Raw genomic sequence first — 22078 nt, forward strand, 5'->3', positions numbered from 1 at the left:
AAGGTAAATGACTGCTGTTACCATCCTTATTACTGAGTTGGGCAGTTGGGCCTCCTGGCCAGTTCCTCCTCCCCCAGGAATGGGATGCAAGGGTTACTTTTAGGGGCACCGAGTCCCAGATGGGGAAACCACCATGAGAGAGGGGAAGCTGGGGGACTCCAATCACACCACAGCATGTGGCTGAGCCCAAAATAAGATGCAGGGTTTTGACTTCCTGGTTCTTACCTGGGTTCTACTTCTCCTTTTCCCTTTCCCTAAGCTGGGTCGTAGAACAGGTGGGCTTTAGAAGTGTATCTGTGCATGTGTGTATGTGTATGTGCGCACACATGTGTACTTTTATGTGTGTGTATCTGTGCATGTGTGTGTTCACACGTGTGTGCTTTTATGTGCTTGTGTGTGAATATCTGTGTGTGTGTGTGTGCGTGCGCACACATGTGTGTCTGACACGGTCTGCTAAGATAGTTTTGGGGACTCCTGGGAACACACGCTGGGTCATGATCTAGGAAACCCCACCATCATAGAGTATGAGCACATAGAAGAAGGTCTGGGCCCCCCGAAACAGCATGAGAAGCAATCGTTTCATGGATAAGCTTCCTGCCCTCCCCTCTCGTCCTCCCCTCCTCACTCACCTAATCTCTGTCCTAGTATTCAGTGGGCCCACTTACCCCAGACTTAACATAAGTCCCAGAGGAGAGGAGGAGACAAAAGGGAAAGAACATCTAGAATGAGAGTGAGTTTTAAATTGGGAATGAAGCAGCTGAGATACCGTTGAACTGGACCTAGTTTGCTTGGAAGTGACTAGGTATTTCAGTCTTACATTAGTCAAGCTGTGCATTTAGGGTTGGAAATTAAGCTCCATAATAGAAAATACCATTTCTTTACTTGCCATCCAAATTCATGACGGTGGGCGGGTTCCCACCTGTGAGTGAGTGGTGAGCTGAAATAAGCCCCCGGGCTCTGACCACCCTGTGCTTTCCAGGACTCTATTTCTCCTTCCCCTCTGGGCTTGGCCTACAGGACGCCGGAGGGAGAGCATGGGCGAACCCTGCACAGGTAGAAAGGGGCAGGATTCTGTGTGGCGTGGGGTAAGGGGTGGGGGCGTGTGTGTGTGTGTGTGTGTGTGTGTTGGGGAGAGAGCTTCACTGTGTGACCCAGGGCTGCCAAGATCATTTGGGGAACACCTGAGAGTCCTGCCCAGGTCATGACCCGAAGGCCACGAGGGACTCGCTGAGGTGGAGAAGGAGGTTTCTACTCCAGCTCACAGATCGGCACCTTCTTTGATGTGGCCCCAAGCCCAGGTCTTGACAAGACTCAGAGGTTCACCATTTCAGGGGAGCCCGGCAGCAGCCAGCGTCTTCATTCCTCTAGGAGTGGAAAGGGAAGAGCCACGGTCCCCCTAGATCCCGGAAGCACTGACGCTGGTCAGGGGGCTCCGCAGAAGATGTGTAAAGGGCGCTCAATCCAGGCTGTGTCCTAGAGACTGGGGGGCAGTGTTCCCGAGTGAGTGGGAGCTGAGACCGATCCCTGCCATCTGTGCCCCATCCAATGCATGTCAATATCATACCACGGCCTGGGCCAGGTGTCTTACATCTAACATCGGGTTATACCCTCAACCTTCAGGTTTGGTGTTCCTGTCCCTACTTCCCTGAATCTGAAAAGAAATATGGAGGTGACATGCCTGGGGCCTGGCAGCTAGAAAGTGGCAGAAGGGCCCTTCATGCTCTCAAACCCTATAGCTTCAATGATGTGGGGCTTCCCAAGTAACAGTCGCCCCAAGGTCACGGGGAAGCAGTGGAGGCAGCCCAGAAAGCTGAAGGGGAAGGAAAGCAAGGATCTGTGGGAGTCACGTGGCCCTGGCTGGCTGCCACGCCTGTGGAGAGTGTCCCTTTAAGAACCCAGGTGTGGGCCAAGCACTGTGCATAGTTTCAGTTTGGGCAGCAGCAGCACCCAGTGTCCTGCTGGCAACTCCTAGGAAGGCAGGGCTTGTGGACTCGCCAGCAGGCTGTTCCCCCGAAACTGACTCGACGCAAGAGAAGCAAGTCTCTAAAAGTAAGTGTGGCTGCTCTGGGATCCCCAGATGGGATGCCAGCTGGAAGGGTCTGGGATGGTGGCGTAGGCAACCCCCTACATTCGCAGCTCTCAGCCTCCCAGCGCCGGACTGAGCACCTGCCTGGGGAGGAGAGGTGCAGATCCCAGAGAGATGTGTAGGGGCGCACGTGTGTGGAGGCCCCCACCCCTTGTCTGTGGAATTTTGCAGGTGGGAAGAGGGATGCCTGTGCTCAGCACATGTGGCTGTTCTCCAAGTTTGAGCCCTGAGTTCCCTGCTCACCCCTCCACAGGTGCAGTGTGTGGCCTTAGGCAAGCCCCTCGTGGCTCTCTGAGCCTTAGAGTCTTCCTCTGTGAAATGTGGATAAAAATAACAGCCATCACGTAGGGTGGGTGTGAGGTTGAAATGTGAGGTTCAAATATGTGGGAAATTGCTTTGAAAACTCCCGAGCAAAAGCAACAACTGTTGGGTGTGTTTTTTTGACTTAGTTCAGTTACTCAAGGACTTGTGAGCATCAGACAGACCTGGGTAAGATAATGCGTATAAAGTGCCCGGCACATAGCAGCGACTCTTCTAGCCTTTGGCGCTTTCTCCTCCCCCAGCTTCCTGGTGAGGGCTCATGCAGCCCCTTTTCTGGAGCTTCGAGGAAGCTCTGAGAGCCTAATTTCAACCCAGCTTTGCTCCATGTGGTGTAGCACCATATTGTTCTGCCTTTGCTAAGGTGGGGAAGATGAGATCCTCCCAGTGTGAGCGAGTAAGGTGGACAGAATCCGCTCCCCAGGACAGTTGGCGTTCTGGGGTCCTGATGCTATCCTGGCTCTGCAGACATAGGCCTCTCCTCCATGCCCTTCCTCTTGCCCATCCTGACAGGGTCCCCAAGCCAGCCCTGCGCCTCCAGCACAAGCTCCATCCTCGCCACCCCAGTTCCCTTCCTGCAACTGTCTGAGGCCTGGGGTCGCCCGAGCTGCTGGCTCTGTTTTGGACCCAGCCGTCCCTCTCCCCTTCATGAGGGGAATGACAGGTTCCTTAGCATCTGGAGAGGGGATGCGCGGATTCCTGGGATAGGGTAGAAGGCCGCTGTCTGGTCTGCCCGGAGCAGCTCTGCGCTCTGCATGCCTCCTTCTGGCCTGGATGTGGGGCTGCAGCAGAAAGAGCCATGCACCAGGAGTCAGGAGAGCATCTAAGCTCTGCAGTCATTGCCTGTCCCTGGGCAGCCCTCGATCTTGGTGGCTTTGTTTTGTAAAGAGAGTGACAGCAGCAACTTCCACGTAGTGAATCCACCTACCCGCAGCTCTAATCTCATTCCCGCCTGAAACACACCCGGAAGGTAGGCAGGGTAGGTGTCACAATCGCATCTTATAGTCGGGAAACTAAGACTCCATGAGCTAGTGCGAGTGGTGTCAGGTCACCCACATGTACCAACGATGACATTTTGGCCCAGGCATTTGATGTGGTCATGGGGACATTTTGACATCACCTGAGAAACGAAATAACCAACTTTTGAAAAGTAGCATGACCCAGGCACGTGCTTAGCAGAGACTCCCCGAATCTGTGTCTCGCCCTTCTGAGTGGGCTGAGGCCACGATCGCCCAGACCCTGGCCTTGACACAGTAGGACGTGGTAGAGAGAAGCTTTGGAGGCAAGTGTCTGGTTACAGGAAACAACTGTAACATGCCCTGCACATGGTAGGTGCCCAATAAATAGCAGCCATTATTATTTCCAGGAAGAAACATCTTGTTGGCAGCTACCTCTGGGTTTAGGTGTTCCTCCGCTGGAACTAAGTCTTCTGTGAAAGGTGGAGGGCAGAGAACGAAACTAACTTCTCTACGATTGGATTTCCTTCTCCCAACTGTTTCCCCTCAACATCAAGGCCCCGCACTATAGCAGAGTGGCAGAGAGCTTAGACTCTCGATCCAGAGTACCTGCATTTGAATCCCATCGCAGTTACTTACCAGCTGGGCAAGATTATAACTTCTCTGTGCCTCTGTGAAATGAGTTTGCCTGTGTAATTCTACCTCATAGGGTGTCTGCAAAGATTAAATGAGTTAACATATGCAAAGCACTAGGAAATTACTCAGTGTATGCTAACTGTAAATACTGTCCCCCATTTCAATCCTAGTACATAACATGTGTCTCCTCTTTCAGGCCATGCTGGTCCCAATCTGAGCAGCACACACGTAGACACACACAGACACACATATACACACACCCTTCTTCAAAGGATGCTCAGTGAATAGAATTCTATTCTCTTCTCATTCTAAGATGAGAAAAACAGGAGACTGTGTTGATTTTAGAGAGGAGATGGAAAAGAAACTAACACTTTTTAAATTCTGACACCATACCAAAGACTTTACATATGTTGTTCCATTTCATCCCTACAGCAACTCTATACTCGGTACAATTATCCCCAGTTTACAGGTGAGGATTGAGGCTCAAATAATTTAAAGACTCCGCCCCCAAATCATGCAGCCCCAAAGGGAGAGAGCTCAGAGCCGAGCTGATGAGCCCATGCTCTGTGCCACTCTCCAAGGACACAGCAACCGTGAAAGTCAAGTGCATGGATCCCAGTCCTCCTGTGCTTGAATAATTGCAACGTCTTAAAGCTGAAGAGAACTTTATACTGTTTAAAGTGCCCCCATATACACTGTCCCACTATCCCCCTCCCTATTTCCCCATCCCACAGTAGCCCTTCGATCTAGAAGCGTCAAGAGCTCTGAGGGAGTGGAGCACAGTGGTACAGGTCTTCTGTAGCCTGTGACAGAGCAGGGCTCTGGCCTCTGGGTTGTCCTCCATCCTCCAGGCTCTTCTTCACGCTACTGTCCCTTTAGTGCCCAGAACCAAGAAGGCATTTGGCAAAGTGAGAGAAATTAATTCTGACATTTTCCTTCTCAAAGAGGAGCTAAGAGGATGTAACATTCCCAATCCCATCTGCCTTTGCTGTGCAGCTGGTCCTTGCCAGGTACTCTGGTGCAAGGCCCTCTGGGGATGGAGAGATTGGTCTAGTTGGCCCCTGACTTCAAGGAGCTGCTCTCTGGCACAGTGGATGAGATAAATACCGACACATCAAGGTAGAGTGGGCTGGAGCCAATAACAAACGTTCTAAGTCTTTGTTGAAAGGCTTATTCCTAGAGCTTCAGGGAGCTGGTATTTGAAATGCTTAACTTCTGCTTTAGTCTCCCATTGATAGTAGGCCACTTAGATAGGGAAAGGATCAGAAAGTCTTGGACCTTTCTAGCGCACACCTTCTTCAAACCCCTCGGCTATTCTTTCTCCATCTACCTGCCCTCTGGAGTTCCAATTCCTTTCCCTCGACATTGCCTTTACTTGGAGACAGCCTCACTCTAGGGCTTCCATAGACTATATAAATTCTCCTAAGCTCTCACCTGTCATCACAAGCCTAAGGCCTTTCCAAACCACACAGACTGCTCTCCCTCCCTAGTGGTGCTGTGGTTTTTGGGCTCCATCTAGTGCCAGTGGTTCTCAACCTGCGGGTCGCGACCCCTGAAAATACATCCTGCATATCAGATATTTACATTATGATTCATAACAGTAGCAAAATTACAGTTATGAAGTAGCAACGAAAATAATTTTATGGTTGGGGGTCACAACAATATGAGGAACTGTATTAAAGGGTCGCGGCATTAGGAAGGTTGAGAACCACTAGTTTGGTCTGTACTCGGCCCCTGCACCCGTGAGAGATGAGACTCAAGAGTAGGGAATATAGGGAAAGGGGTTGTTCAGTACGGGCCAAGGGAAGCTCCCTCTCCAGCCAGGCCAGCTCTCGTCACTCCTCTGAGCGCCACGCTTTCTGCTCCTCCAAGTTCACACTCACGAGGAGTTGTCAGCCACTGCCACTTGGCTTTAAGTCCCCATAGGGCATGCTCTCTGTCCCCTCTGAAGCCCCTCTGAAATACCAACCTCTCCATCCCCAGAGGGCCTTGCACCGGAGTGCCTGGAAAACCCCTGAGAGGGCTCCCCTGGCCCTCTCCTGTATACCAAACAAATGAAGAGCCCAGAGTTGCTAAAGGACAGGTAGTTCAGCAGCGGCCAAGCCGGGACCTGTCCAGGAGATCCCTCTTCCTCCAAAAAGGGAGGAAACTTAACATTGGATGGACAAAGGCTTGGACTCAAGCGATGAGAGCTGAAGATCAGTCATTCTGCCCAGTGTGGCCCAGTGGTGGAGCATCGACCTATGAACCAGGAGGTCACGGCTTGATCCCTAGTCAGGCACATGCCTTGGTTGTGGGCTTGATCCCCAATGGGAGGCATGCAGGAGGCAGCCGATCAGTGATTCTCTCTCATCATTGATCTTTCTATCTCTCCCTTAGTCTCTGAAATTAATAAAAATATTTTTTTAAATATATTTTATTGATTTTTTACAGAGAGGAAGGGAGAGAGATAGAGAGTTAGAAACATCGATGAGAGAGAAACATCGATCAGCCGCCTCCTGCACATCCCCCACTGGGGAAGTGCCCGCAACCCAGGTACATGCCCTTGACCAGAATCGAACCTGGGACCTTTCAGTCCACAGGCCGACGCTCTATCCACTGAGCCAAACCGGTTTCGGCAATAAAAATATTTTTTAAAAATTAATTATACTAACTGAACAGAAGCTAGCTAGGTTAATTTCATAAGGAGACAATCACTATTCTCCAGCACATCACATACCCATGCCCCACTCCACAGCTGTGTAGACTCATATTATGAATATATCACGGGCAGTGGCTTGGTAACAAGAGAATGATCTAGATTACACCAGCCTCAGCAGTGAAAAACAACTCCTATTTTAAGGACTAGAAAGGTACTTTCATGTGTGATATACTAGCCTATGTATATCCCAAAAGGAGAGGCCCCTCTGCTCATGCAAGGAGTGATAACAGGGTAGTGATCCAATTCTGCTATGGGTCTTGGGGCCAAGAATCTCTCTAACCCAGCCGTGGGCAAACTACAGCCCGCGGGCCGGATCATTTGGCTGTTCTATCTGGCCCTCGGAGTCGAAAGAGTGGAGGGTTCTCTTGCTCTCCTCTCCGCTCCTTCACCAGCAGCAGTGTTAACATGGCAACGTCGGGAAACACGGCCGCAGCTCCTTCTTCTGAGTCCAGTTTAAGAACCCATTGTGGCCCTCGAGTCAAAAAGTTTGCCCACCCCTGCTACCCTTGGATCAGGGGTCCTCAAACTTTTTAAACAGGGGGCCAGTTCACTGTCCCTCAGGCCGTTGGAGGGCCGGACTATAGTTTAAAAAAAACAACTATGAACAAATTCCTATGCACACTGCACATATCTTATTTTGAAGTAAAAAAACAAAACGGGAACAAATACAATATTTGTATTTGCATGTGGCCCGCGGGCCGTAGTTTGAGGACCCCTGCCTTGGATTTTTCATCAGCAACATGAAGATAATAGTATCTGCCTCTGTGTTGTTGTGGAGACGGATGAAGCCATGTACGAAAAGAGGCTAGAAACGCACCAGGTGCATAGGAGGTACCCACTAAAGGTTATGTCTTTCCTTCCTTCCTTAAGCAAATCCTTTCAATCCAACTCCAGACACCATGGAACCGGGACCTCAGTGAGACCTGAATCTCAAAGGTTGGGGAGGAAGTCTGATTTCACAAGGAAGAGATCCCTAATAATTTTCTAAGCCCAAGTTTCTTTCAGCCGTTAGCAGAGAAATTGTGCTTCTAGTTTAGCTCTGGGCAAAGATTTCCTGTTGCTGAGAGAGTGGGCGCCCTTGCCCTTCCATCCTCTCCCCTGGGACTAGACTGTGTTTCCTCTCCAAGACCACCCTCTGCCAGATTCGCCCTTCCAGCTGTGCATGCCTGATGCTTGCATCTCTGGCCCATGGCTATGCAAAGAGTCACGGGTACACGCGTGTATCCTCCCCAAACCCGGACACCCACAGCCATCCAAACATGTCACACATGAGAGGAAGCCTGGGCTGAACATCGGGATGCCGGTTGCAAACCCTGGCATCTGACTCTCTGTGACCAGGGTCAATCGCTTTTACCCATTCGAGGAGGGCTGCATTCCCAGCTCAGCCCGTGGGAAGACTCACTCCAGTCTCACAGAAATATTAAGAAGCTGGCATATCTAAATAGAGAATAGGAACCAGAACCACGGAAAGCCACTGCTGATGTGGGCTCTTAAAATGGCAAGTGGCAGTTTGTCCTCCCACCTGCCACTGAACCCAAGGCCAGTGCAAATGGCAGGTGGTAGATTCCCCCAGACTCTGCAGCCATGTGTCCCAGAGGACACAGACTTCTCAGCCTTCTGACACTTGCTCCCACCTGGGAGCCTCCCTCACGGTGACTCCAGTTGCTCAAACAGGTGGTCGCCCCGCCAGCGTCCCCTGAGCCCCTCCAGGGTGGGGCTGATGTGGCGTTTGGCTAAGGCCCCACTCCAGAAGTTAATCATTGGCCTGGTGTGAACGGTCCAGGGCAATTAACCAGAATCAAGAGCCTCAACTTGCCACCTGACACCCATATCTGCCCCCCCCCTCCCTCCCCCCCATCCTGCTCCCCTTCCTCTTCCAAAGAACTGGAGAAACAGAGTACCTTTATCTACACAAGGAAATAAAAAGGTTCCTTGCTGGGAAATTCCCCCAAGGAAAAGAAATAACCAAGATAAACAGCTCTATTGCCTTTGGCTCAGGCTAGCGAAGGGAGTTGCTGCTGGGCAGTGAGGGCTGGGCAGTAAGGGGAGCCTGGGAGAGCTGTCCTGACTCCCTACTGCTTTGAGCTTCCTTATGTTTGGGGTGGCTCATTATTGCCCAAGCTCAGTTAACATGCTTCCCTCCTTCAACACTCTTGCTTTCAAGTTCATTGGAAAGTTTAAAGCCTGTCAGAGTCTGTGAGAAAGCGGGGACTCCCCTCTCCTCCCCTGGGCTGCAGCTTGTGTTCTAAAAACAGCTGTGGTCAGACTGGGCCCTGGGACCCTCAACTCTCCCCAGCTCTGGGCTGTGTCCACAGACTCGACAAGGTCCACGTGCGCTGCACCCTCTGAGTGGCTTTCATCTGCCCAGGTGCTCCAGGCAAGATAGCAAGAACCAAGTCTCTGGGGAATCATGGGCGTATCATTTAGCATCTCAAGATCTTGATTTTCTTCTGCATAAGATGGCTATAATTCTATCTGTTCTGTCTTATTTAAAGGGAAGTTATGAAGCTTCAGAGAAATAGTGTAAAGGACAGGGCTTTAGAGCAATGAGGAGTCTAAAATAACAGGAATAAGGCCCTAGCAGGCTTGGCTCAGTGGATATAGCGTCGGCCTTCGGACTGACGGGTCTCGGGTTAGATTCTGGTCAAGGGCACATACCTCGATTTCAGGTTCCCCGGCCCTGGTCAGGAGGCAATAACCCATGTGTCTCTCTCACATTAATGTGTCTCTCCGTCTCTCACTCTCCCTTCCACTCTCTCTAAAAATCAATGGGAAAATATCCTCGGGCGAGGATTAACCAAAATAAATAAATAAATAACAGGAACAAGCTCATGGGATAAGCACACTGCTGTATTTGAGGTGTAATTACGGTGCAGTGGGAGAGGTTATGAGAGTCCAGCAAAGCTGAGTTCAAATCTTGCCCACCTTACCCACCCACACACTTGACCCTTGTGCGACCTTGAGAAAAGCGCTTAATCTTTAAGCTTTCATTTCTTCCTATGTAAAATGTGGATAAGAATCCCTACCTCATAAGGGCTGATATCAAGTTTCAATGAGACAATACACCGACATTATTTCACACAGTGCCTGGAACATGTAAGAAAACAGTTGATGGTGGTTATGCCCATCATTGTTACATTTGAAACTTTAATCCTTACTAAGCTTTCTCTATGGGTCTTGCTTTACTCACATGAACACACCATAAAATATGGCAGCCCCCCTCCACCTCCCAGGACGGCAGCTGAGACGGAGAGATGGGGCCACATGTTGGTAGGAACCAACCATCCAGCGAGCCGTTCCTGAGATCTTGCAGGTCATGCTCAGGACCGTGCCTCCAGGCGGAAATACAGAAGAAATGGCACTTGTGACCTGTCCCAGAGAAAGTTGCAGATGAGCTGAGAAGATAAAAATATACATGATCACTTTGGAGGAACGAAAAATACTGTGAGGTGACAAGACTTTGAGTTCTAATGGGAAAGGTTGCAGCCATTCATTCTTTCAATAGGATTTATGTCCATTACTGGAGATTCAACACCAAACTGGTGTTACAGGAACTCTAAAGTCATGTAGACTTGGAAGGCATAGGAGTTTCATCCCTTCATGCCATTGTCTTTCAGCATCCAAGCAAGAAATTGGCCTGGGCCCCACAGCCCAGAGGGAGCCACCAACGATGACGCTCTTCTTCCTCGCCTGCCTGCTGGCTGTTCTCCCAGGTGCGTCTGCCAGGTCCCGGCCCACTCCCTGCAGGATCCAGTTCCCTGGGGATGCTGGGATCAGGCCCACCCCAGGGATGCCCCTCTCAAAAAGTCTATTCCCTCAAGAAGGGATCACACAGGTGATGGGGAAAATAGATTACGGATCAGGAACAGAAATGGAAGTTTCTCATTTCAAGGCCAGGGGTCTGCTCTTCACTGGGAATTATAAAAAAGACCTAGACCTTGAGCCAAACATCTCTATGAGATAAATGGGGTTTGGGGAAAAAATGACTTATCCTTCCTGGCTCTCAATATTTTTATCTAGAAAAAAAATAATCTAGAATGTGTTTTTTTAGGAAAATAAGGAAATAACAGACAGTAAATGCAAAAGTTTAGCACCCTACAAGTGTTTGTTTTGTTTTTTTAAATAACCAAGGGATATCTATAATTAAAGCATAATATGCTAATTAGACCGGATGTCCTTTTGGACGAAGCTGGGGCTGCAAGGAAAGCCCGGGTCCGGGGTGCCAGAGGGAAGCTGGTGCCGGCAGCCAGGGGAAGGAAGGCCTACTCTTGCACGAATTTTGTGCATCGGGTCTCTAGTCATTAAATAAGTTTATATTTCATTGTCCTTCAAATGATTATCATTAATAAATTATCATTAGAATTTAATGATTAATCACTTATTTTACCCAATAGCAGCAATTATCTAGCTGTAGTACAGGCAAATAATCCACTGAAGGCCCGTGTGTTGGGTGGAAATGTCATCTCCTTAAGGTGGGCTATCAGCATTCTTTCAGCAGGTTTTACCTCCCACGGCCTCAGAAAGCCTCTGTTCTCTGTCCCCACAGTGGTCTCCATGAAGAGTCCCATCTTCGGCCCCCAGGAGGTGAGCAGAGTGGAAGGCAGCTCAGTGTCCATCAAATGCTTCTACCCAGCCACCTCTGTCAACCGGCATTCCCGGAAGTACTGGTGCAAGCAGGGAGCCAGGGGCCGTTGCACTACCCTCATCTCGGACAGCTACTTCTCCAAGGACTATGAGGGCAGAGCCAACATCACCGATTTTCCAGAGCGAAACATGTTTGTGGTAGACATTGGCCATCTCACCAAGGATGACACTGGGCACTACAAGTGTGGTTTAGGCATTATTAACCAAGGCCTGTACTTTGATGTGAACCTGGAGGTCATCCAAGGTGAGGATCCTTGGGCTTCTGTGGGAGAGTGAGAGGGAATCATCCCAGGTACAATGGGAGGGCTGGAGGAAGAATGTGATGAGAGGGAAAGGTAGCCTAGTATGAGGTGGGGAAGGCTGTGGGTCCTCCTCCCTCTGGAGGCAAGGACCTTTGGTAACAAAACATGAGAATGAGACAGATGGCACCTATCTGGGGGGGGGGGGGGGGGGCGCGGGCAGATGGACTTTTCTAGATCTTTGGGGCCTATTACATTTTAGGGTTTTACTGAGGCCCTAGCTTCCAAGCGCATTAGGAGAACAACTCTAGTTTTTGGTGAGATGGGACAGGAGGTCTATGAGCTGAGGGATGTAGAAAAGGCAGGGAGAGATGCAGGGGGATCCTTAAATTCCTCCTACTAGTACACCCTTTAGATCAAGACCTCAGGTCACCGGAAGGCTTCTTTGCAAATGCATTTTTTATCCAAGACCCATTAGTCCATCAACACTCTCAGCATAAACTATATGGCCGCTTCTTTTCCAAAGACCAGGGCTCTGAAAGGATGGGCCTTTGAACAAGCCTGTTCTAATTGAGAAAGTAAAAAAAATAAATAAAGATTTTTGTGACAAGGTTTCAATGACAAGGGCATTTTAGATAATGGAGGGAAATTAAAAGAGAAAGATCTTAAGGGAGGAAATTTTGAGGGATTCCCAAAGATATGTTTTTCTGTTTTGGGGTGTGCTTAGTATTATCTGCGGACCCCATAAAGAGTTAATTCAGGTGGTTGTGGAGATTCATAAAATCAGAATCTTAAGAGCTAAGGAGAGCTTAAAGTTGGCCCTATATAGGACAGCCAGGAGAACATTGGAGGCGATGGGGATGCAGCCACCGGTCAAACACTGTAAATGGCAGAAATTCATTACTTCACAAAGAAGTGCATTCCCTGTTTAGACTGCTGTACAGTTTAGAAACTCTCTCACAATACACTGAAATCCACCCCCTTGTGCTGACATTCATTCTGCTCATTGTAATGCACGTTAATTTGGACACTGACTGTGTAGAGGCATCATGCTAGGTCCTGCATGGGAGTTGAACATGTGTAAAGCATCTGTCCTCGAGGGACTTCCGGGACTTCCAGTCTGTGGGGAACATAAGTAACTAAACACAAGACTGGATGTATGTGATATAGATGTAAGTAAAAGGAGAACACAGAAGATGGAAAGATTAATGCCAGTTTGCAGTGGCGGGGGGGGGGGGGGGAGGGGGGGCGGCGCTTCAAGGAGGAAACAGCAGTAAAGGTGACAGGCTCACCCAGACCTTCACTGGAAACACTGAGTAGTCCTATGTCTCCAGAAAGTGAAATCACAACTCACCACCTGCTCCTCATCCTGCAGGTCCCGGGCTCCACAACGGCATTCAAGTCTATGCAGCAGACCTGGGCAGAACAGTGACCATCAACTGCCCTTTCACGTCTGAGAATGCTATGCAGAGGAAGTCTGTGTGCAAGAAGGCAGGCAAGCAGTGTGTCCTAGTCACCGACTCCACTGGGTATGTGAGCCCTGACTACAGCAACAGAGCTGAAATCACTATTCAGGACACCAGCCAACTATCGTTCAGCTTCATCATCAAACGAGTCAAGCTCAGCGATGCCGGGAAGTATGTCTGCCAGGCTGGGGATGATTCTAGAGGTGACAAAAGCAATGTTGACCTCAAAGTGCTAAAGCCTGAGCCTGAGCTACTTTATGGAGACCTGAGGGGCTCAGTGACCTTTGACTGTCCCGGGGACCCCAAAATAGAACATCTGCCCAAATTTCTGTGCCGGGTGAACAAAGATAAAGCCTGTGAAATGGTCGTCAACACCCTGGGGACAAGGGCTCAGGCCTTTGACGGAAGGGTCCTGATTACTCTCAAGAACCAGGACTTCTTCAGTGTGCATATTACTGGCCTGAGGAAAGAGGATGCTGGGAGCTACCTGTGTGGAGCCCACTCTGATGGGGAGCCTCAGGAAGGCTCGCCCATGCAGGCTTGGCAACTCTTCGTCAATGAAGGTGAGACTCGAGAGCGGGGGAGGGAAGAGGCGGGGCGCTCTGGCAGGTGAGAGCCTAGCTCACTCCCAGTGAGTCTATTCAGTCTTCATCTGTCAGTCAACAATACCTGTTCACGGACGAGCCCTGAACTGGATGCTCTGCGGGCAGCTGTACAAGACAGCTAGGAAACACAGCCTCTGCCTGTGTTATCTTTTAGTTCTTCTCTGTCATCATTCTGATGGCTGTCCCTGGCTGATAGAAATGCGGAGAGTGAAGCTCCTGATTGAAGCAAGACTTGTAGATTGGCTGGGCTTCAGAGAGCCACAGTGAGGACAGAACATGGCATCCCAGGGCTTGCAGGCCCATCTGTCCCTTCTCCCTGACTCTTAGCAGATGGCTCCTCCTGACTTACACTCAGATGATAGAATCAGTGGCTTGTCTTGCTCTCAAAGCTTTCCCAGGAAGGCAACAGCCTACCTCTGAATTTTCCTCCCCAATATCTCTTAGGATTAATTGTTATTCAGCAAGTTCTGGCTTACTAAGCTCTACTTTGGTGAGCCACCAATATGGCGAAATACTTAAATCCCTGCTCTCTCTCACCCCAGAGCACTCTACATGGAGTTATCCTCATAAGAAACAACAAACCAGTACTTACTGCCCTTGTGTCTTTTTAAGGGGCTCACACTCCCTGGGCATCATTTCTCTGTCCGGCATGGGGTCCTTACCACATTCCTCATCCACTCCAATCACCCAGGATCTCACTGAACCTCAGCATGAACTTCTTGGAGAAGGGCTGTCCTTCTCTTTGGGAGGGCCCTTGGGGTCCTCAACAATTAAACTTATCTGTGCTACAGAGTTTGTATTTTAAATCACACTGTTCTAAATATAATTTCTTAATTTGGAGAAAATGCGTCAGGCTATTTTTGTGGAACAAGCTAATAAACAGGCAAAAAGTTATATACAGGAATATTTTGTAAGAAGGCAAAGAGAGGAGCTTGTAGTCTCTCCTTAAATTCCTCCCAGTCTCTGCTCAGAATAAGGTAGGGGAAGGAGCAAGGTGTCCTGACTAGCGGTGACGATTACAGGGGTCTGTTTGGGCAACTCCAGCTACAGGCTCTGTGACATTAGGAAAGTCTTTCTCACTTTCTGGGGCAGGTGAGGTCATTATTATGAACCTCACCCTGAATGAGACCAGGTAAGAGCCTGCTCAGACCATGTTGACATTCTTCCATGCCATCTCTGTCCTTCTAGAGACGACGATTCCGCGTATTGTCTCTGTGATGAAAGGTGTGGTAGGAGGCTCTGTGGCCATGCTCTGCCCCTACCACCCTAAGGATAAAAATAGCCAGAAGTACTGGTGTCGCTGGGATGAGAAAAACAATAGCTGCCCACATCTGGTGAGCAACGAGGGGCTGGTTATGGAGCAGAGCAAACCCTACGAGGACAGGCTCGTCCTGCACGAAGAGCCAGGCAATGGCACCTACACGGTCATTCTCAACCAGCTCACCACCAAGGATGCTGGCTTCTATTGGTGTCAGCCCAGCGGTGATACTCGCTGGTGGTTCACAGTGGAGCTCAAGATTGTGGAAGGTAAGCCCTGGTTGGGTGACTCAATTGATTGGAGCATCAGCCTGGGCACCAAAAGTGGTGGGTTCGATTCCTGGTCAGGGTACATACCCATGTTGCCGGTTCAACCCCCAGTTGGGGCATATATAGGAGGCAACCTATCAATGTTTTTCTTTCTCTCTAAAAAATCAATAGAAAAACATATTCTCAGATGAGGATTTAAAAAAAAAAAAAAGGAGCTGAACTGGGCAAGTGGGAAGGGAGGCAGCCCAGGGCTCCTCTAGTCAGCAACAGCATCACCCCCACCACTCTTCTTCTACTTCACCCACCTCCATGCTGGTGGGACAGACCCCAGGAGAGAGCCCGCCTGTGCAGAGGTCATGCTTTCAGACCTGCAGCAAGCACCCTTCCCAGCACTTGGCCTTCACTCCAGACTACCGCACATATAGCTCATCCTATCTGAAGTGAGCCCAGCCTTTGTATTGAGTCCAGGAAAGAAGAACAAGGAAAGCCAACTGAAGCCAGTGTGCGAGGTTCTCTGTTCTGTGATAGACTACTTCCTGGTGGTCACTCCTAAAAATTATTACCTGGGTGCATAATTACATGTCTTATAATGCCATTCTTTATAATGCTGTCCAAAAAGGAAATGAGCTGTACCAAGGTCCCCACCACAGCCATTTTCATGCAGCATCGTCATCAGTGCCAACTTCTGTGCCTATTTCTCTCTCCCTCCCTCCCTTCCTGCTCCAGGAGAGCCAAACCTCAAGGCACCCGAGAAAGCCATTGCTTGGCTGGGAGACACTCTCAAGGTGCCCTGCCACTCGCCATGCAAGTTCTTCTCCTACGAGAAATACTGGTGCAAGTGGAGCAACAAAGGTTGCAAGGTCCTGCCCAGCCAAAACGAGGCCTCCAGGCAGGCCTCCGTGAACTGCGACCCGAACAACCAGCTCACCTCCCTGATCCTGAACCCAGTCACCAAGGAGGATGCAGGCTGGTACTGGTGTGGGGTGAAGGATGGGCCCCAATTTGGAGACACCGTGGCTGTCTACGTGGAGGTCAAGGAGAAGGCGAAGGGTGAGTCTTCAAGGCCAAGGCCTGCTTCCCCCGGGACCCCAGAGAAAGGCTCCTGCTGGGTGGGGGCCCAGGTTTGGCTTTAAGAGGCTGGGATAAAGAGGTTTAGCCCCCACAGAGTCTCAGCCCTCCAAAAGGGGCATCCCAAATAAATACACAAACCAAGAAAAAAATAGCAGGCCTGCCATTTAACCTCAAGACAAGTCCCATAGTTGCCCCTCTGGGCCATTTGAAAACCTTTCTATATGTAGAGATCTTCCTTTTTATATAGAAATTTCTAAGTCATTGTCATATGCAATACACTCTGCCAAAACCGGGTCTCTATAGACAGCCAGATGCCTTCTCCTGCAAGGTCTGAGAAAGAAAGTTAAGGCCCCCTCTTCTAGTAAGTTTGCCTTTGACACCTCTGTCTTAAATGTCACCTGAAATGTTTTATCCCTAATGCGGGTATTTTTAGTCCCTCTAGAAATGCAATTGCCTGGGGCCTACTGTTCTGCCTCACTGAGGAGCCAAGTGCCATGCTCCCACCAGGGGGCAGCACGATCGCACCCAGCCCTACAGTCAGGAGGCGTTGGGCAGCGTTTTAAAGCTGTGAAAAATCTCCTTGTCCTCAAATGATGGGTGGGTCAGCCCTTATGCACACTTGGATCTATGATACGGAGCCTTGTAGATGAGAATAAAGAATGAATTTGGTATTAATGGGGCAGAGGTCATTTGTGACAAACAAGAGACCATCATTCCTCTACGTCTAATGTCATCCTGGTCCCTACCCTAACAGCTTTGAAATCTCACTCTGACCCTGTGAGTCACAATAAAGTCCCACTCCTCAGACTCCCTAGCCTCAGAAGTGCAAACGTAGAGAAAGAGCCACAATTCAGCCCCACTCTGCTGTCTCCAGCATCCCAAGATGTCAGCCAAGTGAACGCAGCAGCTCCGGGCAAGGAGGTGATAGAGCCACCTGTCAAGGTGATGGAGCCACCTGTCAAGGTGATCGAGCCACCTGTCAAGGTGATAGAGCCACGTGTCAAGGTGATTGAGAACCAAGTCATTAAAGATCCCAGCCTTTTTGCAGAGGACAAACCAGTGAAGGATAATGGAAACCCAGAGGACAGGAGCAAAGCATCTGCAGACTCTGGCAGGTGAGGAAGGATTTGGGGCTCTCACTCAGCATCGCAGAGGACAAGGACCTGAGACTGGGCCCCCAGGTCTGAGCAGGAGAGCCTGTCCGCTTCCTGATCATGGGGCAGCCCTCACTGCCACTGTGGTGCTTGGGAGAGACCATTGTTGCTCTCGGCTCTTCTCCAGGGGCTAGGGCAGTGTTTACCGCCCAGGTCAATTTCCCAGGCCTGGGATGCAGAGAAGGCCCAGCCCTTGTCTTTGCCGTGTCTGGGAAGGTTTCTTAGCACAATGGAGCTGGAGGGTTCTATCAGGAGGAAGGTCTGGATCAACCTGAGAGGAAGATCTAGCCAAAGCCAGCACAACGTGGGGCACCCAGGTTTCCGTTTCCATGACGAATGTACCCAATCTCTCTTCCAGCTCGGCGGGACAAGGAGGGAGCTCCACAGTACTGGTCTCCACGCTGGTGCCCCTGGCCCTGGTGCTAGCACTGGGGGCCATGGCGGTGGCGGTGGTTAGAGCCCGGCATAGGAGGAACGTTGGTGAGTCCTGGGATGCTCCCTGCCCCCCACCTCCCACCCCTTGGGTGGGGGGCTACCATGTTCTCTGCTCTTTCATAAACTCAAGAAGAGGTTTGGGGGAAGCAGGGTGGGGAAAGATAAACCCGCAGGGGTCCCAAACTTACATGAAGTGCTGCTATCTCTGGAAGGCCACCCCCCGCTGGCTCAGGTCCAAGTTCAGAGGCAGAGCTGCTAAAGAGGACAGCAGGGTGCTCAGGCACCTGCACTTCCAGCCTAACTTGAGAACTGATTGGATGTGTGACTTTGGGTGTCCCATTTCACACCTCACGGTTCAGGACAGGGGTCATCATACCACCTCAGAGGGCTGATGAGAAGACAACACGAGGCGCTGTGCACGGAAAGGTCTCAGAGTAACAAACAGACCAGGGATTAGTGAGTCTTGATTATTCATGAACAGAGACTGGGAGGAGACTCATAACACTTCCAGTCTGCTTTGGGTCATAGAGATGAGCAGCCAGAGACCCTGCCCCTCCCCCCAGCTGTCCTGGGGGGCTCCCTCTGAGAGAAGCAGCACGCCCTGCTCTCATATGTCCTCAATCCCATCCCTACACCAACCCCCCTTTCCCCTGACAGACCGGGTTTCGATTGGAAGCTACAGGACAGACTTCAGCATGACGGACTTGGAGAACTCCAGGGATTTTGGAACCAATGACAACATGGGAGCCTCTACGACCACTATCACTCAGGAGACATCTCTCGGAGGAGAAGATGGTACGTCTCTCACTTGAGAGGATGCCTGACCCCTGGGAGAGCAAGAATTAGAGCTGATTCTGCCCGGCAGGTGTGGCTCAGTGGTTGAGCATAGACCTATGCACCAGGAGGTCGCTGGTTCGATTCCCAGTCAGGGCACATGCCCGGGTTGCGGGCTCGGTCCCCAGTAGGGGGCGTGCAGGAGACAGCCAATCAATGATTCTCTCTCACCATTGATGTTTCTACCTCTCTCTCCCTCTCCCTTCCTCCCTTTCTAAAAATCAATGAAAACATATTTTTTGAAAAAGAACTAGAGCTGACGCTGTGTGGGGTGGGAATGGGAGACTAGTGAGGGCTAATTCACCCCTTCTCTTCACACAGAGTTCACGGCCACCACCAAGGACACTGTGGAGACCCAAGAGCCCAAGAAGGCCAAGAGGGTAAGGGTGAGGAGGGAGAAGGCGGCCTCCCTTGGGTGACAAAGAAACACAGCATGAGGGACCGCAGTTAGACATTAGGAAAAACTACCTCACAGTAGGGCTGTGTTGGAGCAGGGAAGACGGGATGAGCTGTGTTCAGGAGAAATGTCTGAGGTTGAGACGCACTTTACTGGCGTGGCACTGGGCAGGTAGACGCACTATGTTTATAGGCTGAATGCACACAGGAGGGAGGGAGGCGGGGAGGAGCAAGGCAAGTGCATGAAGTTTGGCCGCAGCATGGGAAGGTCAAATATGAAAGGCTGGTGATTAGGCAGGTGCTCCTCCTGGGCTGGGGCCCATGGGCTTCATGTCACCCACCCTCCCTTGAAAGTTTGCTCATGACGGGCCTTTTGCCTGGGCCTGGAAGACATTTAAGGCTGGTGGGCAATCTGATAGTCACTAGATGTCCCTCCTCACCCCAACCAAGTGCGACTTCACTTGAAATCCTATCAGAGGGGACTCCTGCCTTTGGGTCACTATCACCCTCCCCTCAGCCTCCCTGACCCCAAGGTGACAGCGTTTATCAGGTCTGCTCTCCCTCACAGCAGCCAAGCCCCGCATTTGGAACAATGATGGGAACCAGTTAGTTCTGGAGACAGCCTTTCCCCTCCAGTCTTGTGTTGTGCCCCTGGGCGGGTAGAGGAAGCCTGGACCACTCACCCAACGTGGCTGCTGCCAGCCTAGACCCCTTGGCCTCATGAACTGTGTGGGCAGAGCTTCCGGGGACAGGCCCAGGCAGCAGAGGGTTCCACTCCATGTGTCGGAAGGAGGTAGTGAGACCAGAGGGAGATATTTTTAGAAGCTGACTTTCCGTTTCTTGTTGGTAAGCATGGGGGCTGGCATAAGAACAGGTAGTCAACACAGGCTTGGGTTGCAGGGCCAGGATGATGGACACAGGATATTTAGTGCATCCTCTCCTCCCAACCCCGCTTGCTGAGCGAATTCTCCAAACACTGACTCCTCTCTCGTTCCCCTCAGTCCTCCAAGGAGGAAGCTGACATGGCCCACACTGCCTTCCTGCTCCAGGCCAACAACATGGCGACCAACGTCCAAGACGGCCCCAGCAAAGCCTAGGCCAAGCGCCCTGCCTCCTCCTTCCACCCTTGACAATCACCTTCAGAATCACATTGATCGTTAGGGCCCTCAGCTCGGCGGGGCTCGCTGCCTGCACGCAACCCCACCCAGGCTTTTCCTGCCTAGTCCCTCTTCAGTGGCATCCAGTCCTGGCTTCATTCCTGTTGGGGGCGGGTGATGTGAGGAGTTCCTGCCTGAGGGAACTTCTTTCTAACGAGACTACTAAGGCGTGGAAGGAGAAGGAATTTTTAGAAAGGCCTCCTCAAAAAAAAAAAAAAAAAGAAAAGAAAAGAAAAGAAAAAAGAAAAATAGCTCAGGAAGGGTGGGAGGTAATTTTAGAAAGGAGGGCCATTCAGGGCTTCTCTGTGCCCTTATTATGAGATTTCAATGGGATTCTCCTCTTTACTCCATCTCTTCATCTCTTATCCCCTCCCTCCCATCCATTCTCTCTTCTTCTTTCCTTCATTGAAAATACATATACGAACTCTGGCCAGGTAGCTCAGTTGGTTAGAGCGTCATCCTGATACTACAGGCTGCAGGTTCCATCCCTGGACAGGACACATATAGGACGCAACCAATGAAAGGAACAATAAATCAATGTTTCTCTCTCTCTTTCTCTCTCTCTCAAATCGATCAATAAATAAAAATGAAAACACACACACACACACACACACACATTAATCCTCACCAGAACCCAGGCATCTAGCAGAATGAACAGAGATGCTGCACACCCAGCCTGCAGCCTTTGTGTAAACATCACTGAGTCCTTGGAAGCCACAGCTCCTCTCAGTGTACTGTACTCACTCCGACCTAAATCCTCATCAGGTGTACTCACCTCTCTGTCCACCTTGGGACAAATCAGAAAATGTCTGGAGTCCTGAGGCCTTAGGGATCCCGTATCATGGGCATATATACAACGAACCTTAAATACACATTCTTAACACTTTACAGGGTAGAAAATTGAGGTTCTGAGAGGTGAAGAGGTTTGCTCAGGGGCACCAAATGAGTTACACTGATTTGGTGACTCCTGTTTTCTTGGCCAGGGATCTCTCTACAAGAGCCCCTGCTCTCCTCGTGAAATCAGGATTCTAGAGCAATCAGAAGGGGAGGGAGCGGGGGAGGAAGACAAAATTGCAAATGGAGGCTGGTCTTTCCCAAGCCCCACCTCTGGTAAGACAACCGGTTCCCTTTCTGTCACTCACATGAATCTAAGAGGATAAGAGAATGGTCCAACACTCACAGCCCCTGTATCAGAAGAGTACCGAGTGGAAGGGAAGATAAGAGGGCATTTGATGGTGCCAAGGGAGGGTCTGGTCTCCAAAGAGCTAAGGTTTAAGGTCTTTCTTCCTCTGAGCTCTGTACCTCAACCAGCTGGCACTTGCTAACAAATAAAAATGTGACTTAATAATTAAAGACTATGATTTCCATTAAAGAGCCTTAGACTGCATTTGTCCCCCATACCTTCTGTTTCCCAGACAACCCTTTCAGAGCAGTTTGCTTGGACCCCACTTTCAGGCACCCCATAACATGTATCTAAAACAAAGTCTCTTCTATCTCCATCACTGGGCTGAGGAGAGCTATGAAACTCCCTCCAAATGGGACCAAGATTATATTCAATAAAAGAATAATTTGGTCACCACCAATGGTCAAGACCCCAAACCTCTGTGCAATAGAACATAATTAAGGCTGTTTATAACAAAACAAACTGAAAGCAGGTACAATCAGTGCTCCTCTTAGGCATTAAAAAAAATCTTGGTGAAGCATCCATAGAATACTTGACCTTGAATTTCATACCTTAATGGGGTATCCTCCAAGAACAAGAAACTGTTCATCAAAACTCAAGTTACCAAATAAATAAACTCCCTCCACTGGAATATCACCTAGAAGCTACTTTAAGAATAGCTTGGCTTTTA

At 50.1% G+C, this 22078-nt stretch overlaps 1 protein-coding gene across 1 annotated transcript; it reads left to right on the forward strand.

The window, feature by feature from the left end:
- The first annotated feature begins 1925 nt into the window (after positions 1-1925).
- PIGR (polymeric immunoglobulin receptor) lies at positions 1926-21588 on the forward strand. The gene is made up of 11 exons (XM_081112374.1): positions 1926-2049; positions 10315-10410; positions 11244-11585; positions 12956-13609; positions 14840-15178; positions 15905-16228; positions 17124-17364; positions 17762-17883; positions 18496-18633; positions 18994-19052; positions 20070-21588. The coding sequence occupies exons 2-11, from the start codon at positions 10368-10370 to the stop codon at positions 20163-20165; spliced, it is 2358 nt and encodes a 785-aa protein (XP_080968500.1). The 5' UTR covers positions 1926-2049; positions 10315-10367; the 3' UTR covers positions 20166-21588.
- The last annotated feature ends 490 nt before the right edge of the window (positions 21589-22078 follow it).

Source organism: Myotis nattereri (assembly GCF_964212035.1).
Source record: "Myotis nattereri genome assembly, chromosome: 18".
Lineage (NCBI taxonomy): Eukaryota > Metazoa > Chordata > Mammalia > Chiroptera > Vespertilionidae > Myotis > Myotis nattereri.